General features: G+C 49.2%; 1 protein-coding gene across 1 annotated transcript in view; it reads right to left on the reverse strand.

Annotated features, from left to right (window-relative positions):
• The window catches only part of LOC308159045 (neurogenic locus notch homolog protein 1-like), a gene marked incomplete at both ends in the record, with an annotated part of 43979 nt that overhangs the window by 21019 nt on the left and 12686 nt on the right, over positions 1-10274 (reverse strand). The window contains 10 exons of the mRNA XM_080532792.1: positions 1005-1115; positions 1332-1565; positions 1696-1809; positions 4177-4290; positions 4725-4910; positions 5149-5304; positions 5940-6173; positions 6580-6702; positions 8766-9104; positions 9439-9698. Of these exons, the coding sequence (XP_080388918.1) occupies positions 1005-1115; positions 1332-1565; positions 1696-1809; positions 4177-4290; positions 4725-4910; positions 5149-5304; positions 5940-6173; positions 6580-6702; positions 8766-9104; positions 9439-9698 (1871 nt within the window). The remainder of the gene's footprint in view (positions 1-1004; positions 1116-1331; positions 1566-1695; positions 1810-4176; positions 4291-4724; positions 4911-5148; positions 5305-5939; positions 6174-6579; positions 6703-8765; positions 9105-9438; positions 9699-10274) is intronic.

Here is a 10274-nt window from a genome sequence, read left to right on the forward strand (position 1 = left end):
AAATTAAATATTCAAGCCAACAGCATGTCATTGTGTTCCCCCTTTGAGGACTGCTTGAATCAAAAACTTGAACTGAAGAATTGATTCCATCTGTGTCGGAATCAAAAACTCATAGACCAGTCGACACTGTAACATCCCGCTAAACATTCTCAGACAACAAGTCCATTATAGTCCTATAGAGTCATAATAACTTGGAAACGCGATTGGATCGGGGGCTTAAACAGGACTTCATAAAAGCGGATTTTTTTTTTTAAGTGAAACTAAAAGCAGAACCGCGCTACAACAGACAATGGGACCACACCATAGGGCCCGTAGCCCCGCTGTAAACGGATCCGCGCGCAGAGAAGTCGCCTTTTGTCGCCCACTTGAAGCGCCGCCGCCATTCAGGCTGTGCCACGCATGACATAAAGAGGGCCCATTTAGCTTTAAACCACGGACCCAGCTTCAGCCCCTTTTAAAAGATCAACTTTCAGGAATCTTTCAGGGAATCTTTTCTCCTGGTGAAATCCCTGGTGTATATGTAGTGTGTGTGTGTATGTATGTAGTGTGTGTGTGTGTGTGTGTGTGTGTGGCACTGCTTTCAGGGCTTTGGTGAGAGAGAGGGCAGCTTGCGTGTCTGAGGAGCAACAGGCTAGGGACAGGGAGGGGCTGGAAAAGTGACACTGGCAGGCCCACGGAGGAGTGTGCTCGCTCACCATCTGTTACCCCCCCTCTTCCACTCCTCCATCCCTTCTTCCTCCACCCCCCCCCCCGCAGCCTTCGTTGGTCCCTGCCCAGTCCTCACCTGAGAGGCCTCAATAGCTCAATACACTCTCTTGGACTTGTCCCCATGTCCACTCCCCACCTAGCGTAGCCTTAGCCTAGACTCCTAGCCTACATTACCTACCTCTGTAGCCTTAGCCTAGCCTCCTAGCCTACAGTACCTACCGCTGTAGCCTTAGCCTCCTAGCCTACAGTACCTACCGCTGTAGCCTTAGCCTAGCCTCCTAGCCTACAGTACCTACCGCTGTAGCCGGGCTCGCAGGCACACTCGTAGCCGTTGATCTTGTCGATGCACGTGCCGTAGTCACACGGCTTGCTCTTGCAGTCGTCCAGGTTGACCTCACAGTTGATCCCTGGGGAACACAGATTTACCTCAGTTTTGGAAGTCGTAAGTAAGAGTGTGTGTGTGTGTGTGTGTGTGTGTGTGTGTGTGTGTGCGTGTGTGTGTGTGCATGTGTGTGTGCATGTGTGTGTGCATGTGTGGGTGTGGGTGTGCATGTGTGTGTGCGTGTGTGGGTGTGTGTGTGCATGTGCATGTGTGGGTGTGTGTGTGTGTGCCTGCTGCTCACCGGCGGTGCCCTTGGGGCAGGTACAGTAGTAGGAGTTCTCCCTGTCCTGGCAGACTCCTCCGTTCTGGCACGGCTGACTCAGACACTCGTTGATGTTGGTCTCGCACAGGCGGCCCGTGTAACCGGGGCGACAGTGGCAGGTGAAGGTGGCCAGGCCGTCCGTGCAGGTGCCGTAGTGACAGGGGTCCGAGTAACACTCGTTGATGTCGGTCTCGCAGTGTTGCCCAGAGTAACCTGACAAAACCAGACAGATGAAAAGTCGGTACTTCTGACTCCCTCTTTCTCTCCCTTCTATGAGGAAAACATAAAATAAAACGTACAACCCGTTTTTGTAGTTTATTTGAGTCAGACCGTATATACACACCTTCGGTGCATTCACAGGTGTACTTGTTGGGTCCGTCGGTACACTTGGCCCCGTTCTCACAAGGCGTGCTGGCGCATTCGTCAATATCTATCTGGCACAGGGTCCCAGAAAAGCCTGGAAAAACAAGTAGAGAGAACGGGGGGGGGGGGGGGGGGTGAGTGTGTGTGTATGTGTGTGTGTTTTTCGCGCGCTGAGGGGTTGTTTAGAGTGATCTCACCAAGCCAAACCATTCCTTCTCTTTCTCTACGACCATGAGGACCCTCAACGACCCACCGAGATGGCTGCATATTCATTAACAGCCCCTGCCTCACCACAAGCATTCTATATTTTTCCTTTCCCTCCTTTTCAACCCAAGCTCCCGTAAAGAGACTCACTCAGTCTGAGGGGAGGGGTGGAGGGAGGGGTTGAGAAAAAACTAGAAAGGAGAGAGAAACTTTCAAGGCCTCATGACCAGGGGTGAGAGACAAAGGGGAGACTGTCTGCTGAATGCAACGCCAAGCCGAGCCTGTTGCCTCTTTTGTCTCCCCGAAAACTTTTCCATCACAATGTGCATTCTCCCGTCTTGCTTTTGCCCCCCTTTAGCCCTGGCGGCCTCCCCATCCCCCAAACAGGGCCAGCTTGACCTCTGAACTCTAAAGCTATTCAAATCGCTCGTCATTCAAACAACAACCCAAAAAAATCAACCAGCAGGCATCCCTTTCTTTCTCTAGATAATCTATTCTTTTATTGTTGTTGTTGTTGTTGTTGTTTTTCAAACTCTGTCGGTTGAGTTATACAGTATTCCGTTTGGGCACGTTAGAATGTCTCCTGGTGTGAAGGGTTGTGTTAGATGAAGAGATAAACCTTGGTATCCTGTGGGAACACACAGGTAGTTTAAGCCGGCGTGGCAGACAGGCGGGCAGGCATAGTTGTCACTAATCCAGAGAGGAAGAGTTTGCATAGCCAGATCTTAACACTCCTACTCTCCCTGTGGACTTCCCTTTCACAATACTAGACCACCTCGCTTTGGACTGTCCATCCATGCTAACTCCACACACACACACACACACACACACACACACGCGCGTACACACACATGCGCGCGCGCACACACACCTCGCTTTGGACTGTCCATCCATGCTAACTCCACACACACACACACACACACGCGCGCGCACACACACACACGCGCGCGCGCACACACACCTCGCTTTGGACTGTCCAGCCATGCTAACTCCACACACACACACGCGCGCACACACACACACAAAAACACACAAAAACACACGCACACCTCGGCAGCAAAAGAGGGATTTACCCCGACTCTCCTGGAATCACACATTTCTAAAGCCCCCAGTGGGGTTTCCATGGAGATGGTGTGTACGCTGTACAGGAATGAAAGGAGGGACCCTAACCCCGGGCCTGGCTTACAAGAGGGGGACAAATTTACATCTCAAGCAGGCAACAGGGACCCCAAATCCCCCTCTCGCTCCCCCAAACACCCCCCACCCCCCGGCCAGAGCATAACCGTCTGTGCGTTCCTGTCTCCTCCTCTCTCTCCCGCCCTCCCGCCCTCCCCTCCCATACTCCCACACCACTTCCACCACAGTCTCATTCAGTCCCCCCCACCTCCCCTCATTCCCATACACACACACAGGGAGGGGGGGGGGGGGGGCTTGCTTTTCAGCAGCTAAGCTCTTGTGTTCTCTGCTGTACTCGCCTACATTAATTCTTCAGCTTCCTAACTGCACTTTCTCAACACAAGGAGGATCCTGCCTTTCTCTCTGGCCAGGCTGCCTGCCTTTGATCCACCCTGACTGAGAGCTGCGCTATTTTCCTGCCGAATTACTTCCACCTCAATGGCCCTGCTGAAAGAATGAAAACAAAAACACATTTGGGAGGCCTTGTATACCTTCTCCTCTCCTGCCTAGAACGCTCTATTCTGTCAGCATTCCTCAGCCAACAAAAACTATCAATGCCTCTCGTCACAGAGTGTAATCCCAATGGAATCCGATGGTCGAAATCTCCTGAAAATGTCACATCTCCGCATGGGAAAGCTCCTCAAAACAGACATAACAAACTAGCTCCCACCACAACAGCTTCTGTACACAGATGTAACTTCAACGTACGTTCCTATTCTTAGTCTTTCTTTCTTTAGTTCTCTCAATTAGTGTTTTTTCGAGTGGCAACATCCAAAAACCCAAAGTTTTTTTGTTTTTTTGGGCACCGCACTTAACTGCACACTCATCAGACTGGAAAACTTGTTCAAAGTGCAAACTTCCTCAAGCCTTCCTTATGGATTTTCCTTGCTCATTCCTTCATTTGGTGCTGGCCTTGCTAAAGCCTGCCTGAGGGCTAGGATTAGCGCCCCGCCTCCCTCTCGCGCCCGTCCGGGTGGGGGTGTGGGGGGAAGGGGGGCGGGGTAGGGGGCGGGGGGCGGGGGGGGAAGGGAAATCGAGATCGCTACCACCCCCCCTCTCTCCGCAGCGCGCCGGGGCTCACCTGTGGGGCACTCGCAGTGGAAGGTGTTGATCTTGTCGATACACTTCCCATTGTTCAGACAGGGGTTGTTGGCGCACTCGTCCGTATTGATCTGGCAGAACTCTCCCTCGTACCCTGCCAATTAGCAAGGGAGACAAGACACAGTGGTTGGTCGGCTGGTTGGCTAGAGGAACACAAGCTGTTCAACGTGGCCAAACCTGCATCGACTGAGCAGAAGATAAGTCATAGGGATAGAGTGGGACTGTACGTTGATTTAAAAATCAACGTGGTTTGTGAGTGAAATGAGCTGATTGATATACCATTAACAATGACCTACGTACATGTAAGGGTAGATATCAACCCACTCTAGGCCCTGAAGAGACTATGAAAACAAACATGTAATAGTTGAGGAACGATGATTGTTTGCACACATTTCTGGGGAATTATCCAAAGGGTTGGAGAGAGGATATCCAGAAACCAAATAACAGAGAAAGGAATCCTCCTCCTACACACTAGGTTAAAGTCCAACATGGTCCCAGAGGGATGTGAGTGTTGTAAGGGGACAGTACCTGGCATGCAGATGCAGTGGAAGTCTCCTATCTGGTCCAGGCACGTGGCCTCGTTCTTGCAAGGGTTGGACATGCACTCGTTGATGTCCAGCTCGCAGCGCGCCCCCACGTAGCCCTGCTGGCACCTACACTGGAACGAACCCTTGGTGTTCAGGCACCGCCCCGCGTGCTCACAGGGATTGGCGCCTGGAGACGGAGACACAGAGAGTGGCAAGTGAATAAAAATGTAAAAAGAAGAGTTTCGTATGCCTCCTAAAACGTAGTTTTATTTATTTATTTATGTTGCCACTGTGCCATTTTTGTAGCTGTGCCATGTTATGTGTTTCTAGATGCATGAAGTTGAAGTTGAATAGTTTAATGAAGAAGAAGAAGAAGAAGAAGAAGACGACATGTCTGGTAACTATAACTCTACTAAGTGTCTTACCCAGGGAGCATTCATCAACATCCTGATCACAGGCGGAGCCAAAGTAGCCCAGAGGGCAGGTGCAGATGGCCTTGCCATTGACAGGGTTGGTGTCACAGTTGGAGCCCTTCTGGCAAGGGTTACTGATACACGCGTCATCCAGGTGACACAGAAGGCCTGTCACAGCACAAAGGAAAACATGTCATTTAGTGTCACTCTTGTCAGCAGCAATCTGAAAATGCATGAAACATGAACTGCTGGTACAGAGAGTACAGAGAGTACATAGTACCCATCACTAGTTTTGTTAGGGTGGTTTTCCGGCACCCATAGATGTGAAGTGTGCGCAAGTCTATGCAGTGAAGTGGGTGGTGTCAAAACAGCTCTCAAGGCTGGCCACTCTGTAGTGAAGTAGTAGATACAGGTAATAATAAAAAATAAAAAAATAAAAAGCCCCTGGTCTTAGCATAGATTTTTTTTTTTATGATGACTGATGTATAGATGAATCACTTACTTTAGACAAAAGTACTTGTATGTTGTAAGTTGTATGTAAGTCGCTTTGGATAAAGGCGTCTGCTAAATGTCAAAAATGTCAAAATGCTAATATTGAAAAGTGGTTTGGGCCCCAAACAAATAGAGGGGCTACATAATATCTGCACTGAATGTGAAACACAAGGCCAGGCACTCTCCCCATAGGAAAATACTGGACTGGGTCGTTGTTTTCACACACTTACTGTACTGTACAGTATGTACTACCATGTTTTTAGACGTGACTTCGTAACAACACGAGCCCTAGCAACAAGCCCTAGCCTCACCTGTGCGACCGTGGGGGCATTCGCAGTAGAAGGACGCCACGCGGTCGTGGCAGATGGCGCCATGGTAACAGGCGGCGTTGGCGCAGTCATCGATGTTCTCGCTGCAGTCGTCGCCCGTCCAGCCGTTGACGCAGACGCACTGGTAGCTGCCGTAGATGTTGTGGCACGTGCCGCCGTTCTGGCACGCGTTGGGCATGAGTTGGCACTCGTCGACATCTTCTGTGCAGAACTGACCTATAGGGGAGGAGGGGGAGGGGATGAATTCACTTGTCAACAGGCAACACAGGGGTCATGGAAGATGAGAGATCTGGTGGAGGTATCATTGGAGGAGGTAGAAGTTGCCCCTGACCACAGATATACTGTAGAGTAGTGTCCAACATATCTTCCTCCCCCGTAATGGTTAAAAAGGGACACTTCACACTTTTTTTTTTTTACCTCATATTCAGTATCTCCCAAAGAAATCTTACATTCAGTGGTTTTCGGGAAACTAGGGCTGATTTCACCCGCTAAGGGGAGTGTGTTTGTTAAAAATCACTGAATTAATCAGTGTTACTATATTAGAGGTAATCTGTCCTAGACCTGTGAATACAGGGGGCAACTTCTTCCTTATAACATAATGAGTAGTGTTGGAAGCGTTTACCTGTGAACTCAGGTTTGCATTGGCAGTTATAGGTGTTGACCCCGTCCACACAGGTCCCTCCGTTGTGACACTCGTGGCCTGGGCAGTCATCAATGTTGGAGTCACAGTTCTGACCAGAGAAGCCTGGAGAGAGGGACATAACAGGTTACTTACAGTAGGTATTACACACACGCACACCCACACGCACACTCACACTCACACTCACACTCACACTCACACTCACACTTAGGGGTGTAACGGATCACGGAAATTCCGTGATCCGTTCGGATCGCCCTCCACGGTTCGGAACGCGTGTGTACCGCGGATCAATAGCAAAAAAAAAAAAAAAAACGTTTTTTTTTTTTGCGTTCGTAAATCCGCTCTGGAATCTGATCAGCGTTCAAGGAACGCCTCTTGTCCAATCAAATTACTTGGTCCCTTTATGACGTCGGACCCAGTGTGCGCTCCGGCGCTCTCAAAGCGAATTTACGAACGCGGCCCAAGTGTATCATGTTACGTTGTTCGGCGGAGAAGAACTCGAAATGCCTCCCTCGTCATTTAAATCCCATGTATGGGAGCACTTTGGCTTCTCTGTCAACTATGACGGGAGGCACGAAAAAGGTAGCTCGACAACTTCTGATAATGTAGGCATTTTTTTCATACCATGTTCAAAATAAGGGTTCACTTTATTATTTAGTTAAAAGTGGCATAAAACATGTGTATTCATCTGCTTTAAAGAGCCCAGTGATTCACTGCTGCAACCAGGCGCCTCCTCCCTCTCTCCTATCATTTAAATTGAGTGTATTTCAGTATAATTATGTAATGTTTGAGTGTAGAATATGTTATATATATTATATATATATATGTATATATGTATGTATATATATATATATATTACCAGTTTTGACATCTTGAATGTTGTTGGTTTTTGTCACATAGTAAAAGTGGTGTTTTTACAGAATTCAAGGAAAAAGCAGTTTTTATAAAAACAAAAATGTTTGTGTTGATCCGAAAAATGATCCGATCCGTGACTCAAAAACCGTGACACGATCCGATCCGTGAGTTAGGTGATCCGTTACACCCCTACTCACACTCACAGTCACACTCACACACACACACTCTCTAAATCATCCCTGTCATCATCATTGCTTTTTGTTTCCTGGATGCTCAATTCTTGGTTCCTTTCTAAACAATGGACGTGAAACTCCTTGACAGTTAGCAGTTAGCGTGGTCAACTGTCTCGTCTTCAGAGGGAAGTGGCACCTCTACCCTTGTCTGCGGTAGCACCAACAGCCAGACTACCACAGCTTCCTTTGGGGAGAACAGTAACCCTCCTACCATCGATTACACAACACACCTTCACACTGCTGGGTGCCACCCTGCACACTGTACACATAAACATAGTGGGAAATCTTAAGTTAAAGGCTAACACTGGCAATTTTGTGCCAGTCAATAGTGCTTCATTCACAATATTCACCACCATATTCACAATTGACATGACATCATGTCACTGTGGAGTTCCCATTGGGGTCATAATGCTCACGGCTGTGCTCGCTGGGAGCTAAAACAGAGGTCTGTCCTGTAGCTGTGGACTAGAAGTGGTGATATGACGGCCGGGGGAGAAAAGGTTTTAGGGAGAGCAGAACCTGCGACTGTCCCAACAACCTCTGCCGTGCTCTGCCCCGCTGTGAGGATGTTGTTCGTCGGCCATTTCCTCACGATAAGACGCCATGCTTTCCTGCTGCGCTCCGTTCACACACCGGGTACCACAACAGGAGGGGCACAGCCTCCGCCTTTCATGACATCATCTCCTCCTGACCAGTGACTACTACACTAAGAGTACGCTACCTCACTACTAGCTAGGCCTACACAACGAAGAGGACGATGACCCACAGCACGCTACACCCCTTTTTTCCAAAAGCAGTGACCGTTTCAGATGGTTGAAAAGGGAAACACAGTCTTCAACTGGATAGATGGGTGGAACAAACTCATAGATACCTTCTCAGCCCCCAAATTGTGCCATTTAATTCTTTAGACCGAGTGGTAATGCTAACCCTCACACATAACTGATTTGTAAAAGAAAAAAAGAAAAAAAGAAATAACCACGCATTGATTTCAGTGGGAGAATAACAGATATTCCCACCTATTCCTGAATTAGGAATGTTCCACTAATCCCGAGGGTTAAGGATGAGACTAGAGTGTAGTACCTGGTACACAGGAGCATTCATAGGTGGTGTCTCCCTTCTGGACGCAGGTGCCCCCGTTGTGGCAGGGCGAGGGGCTGCAGGGCAGGTAGCGACTCCCGCAGTGCTTGCCCGTGTACTCCAGGGGGCACTGGCAGCGGTAGGTGCCCACCTCGTTCACACAAAAGCCGCCGTTCCTGCAGGGCGAGGGGCTCTGGGCACACTCGTTGACGTCCTGCTTGCAGGTCTGGCCGTAGAAGAAGGCGGTGCAGGTGCAGACGTAGTTGGAGTCGATGGCCGTGCACTGGCCGCCGTTGGCACAGGGGTTGGAGGCACAGGGGTCAGCCTGCTGGCACATCTTCCCTGGAGGAGAGCCGACACAACCATTCAGTCAGTAAGGATCATGTTGTTGTTGTTGTTGTTTTCATGACAGTATCTTTAGAAGTGTCTGATAATGGATGGCTTTTGTGTGTGGAAATGTGAATGAAGTGAATAAAATGGGATTCCACGTGTATCGAGATTGTAACGACACAATTGGGCTTGACTCTCAAAACGGTTCATTCACACCAATTCTTTCGTAAAAAAAAAAATTTGAGTAAAAAGCGAACAAGCAAAAGAAGCCGTGTTTTCATGCAAAACGACAGCATTTAAACCAATGGGTGACCAGTATGAGTCGTGTAGCAGTGGCAGTGTTTACCTGACCAGCCGGGAGGACAGCGGCATTTGTACTCCCGGAGGTTGACCAGCTCACAGGTGCCTCCGTTCCTGCAGGGCGAGTTGAGGCACACGTTGTCGATGGGAGTCAGACACCGTGTGTCCGTGTACCCCGGCTGGCACTTGCACGTGTAGTCCACTAAGTTGCCGCGGAGAACCGCGCGACACGTGGCGCCGTTTTTACATGGAGAGTACATGCAGGGGTCCGGATAGCACCTGCTGCCCACGAATCCGTTTGGACACCTAGAGAGAGAGAGAGAGAGAGAGAGAGAGAGATAGGGGAGCCAAGAGTCAGACTAATATCTTTCTCAACCCCTGTGTAAAAAAAATAAAAAATAAAAACATAACAAGTCCTGTGAGACAGGTGAAGCAATGTTGCCATGTCATGCAACCTTGCCCTGTGTTGGGTTTAGGCATTTCACATTGTCTGACAGATTGACAGCTCTGGAGCAAACATGTATGGACCACTTGTGTGGGATATATAGACCCAAAAACACACTTTAATATCCCCACCATCGATCATACAGTACACAGGGGGGGTTCACAGAACGTGTCACGCTTGGGAAACAGACATCTCGGTCCAATGCTACTGTTAAATTCTCTGCGGCTTTCTATGAAAAGAGCTCTAAGCCGCGGAGGTCAGGAGGCCCTCTCTCCTGCCCACTGTTTTTACAACGCGGCAACGCTGCCATGAGAAACTATGCGGCCAATGGGACATTCGTCTTTTCACTGTCGCTCCCTCGGACAATGTGTTTTAGGCCATAAAAGAGAGTTCCTTCAGGAGATGGGGAGATATATATACGCCTGTGATGTTTCTCA

Source organism: Nansenia antarctica, assembly GCF_963989245.1.
Source record: "Nansenia antarctica genome assembly, chromosome: 5".
In the NCBI taxonomy this organism is placed as follows: domain Eukaryota; kingdom Metazoa; phylum Chordata; class Actinopteri; order Argentiniformes; family Microstomatidae; genus Nansenia; species Nansenia antarctica.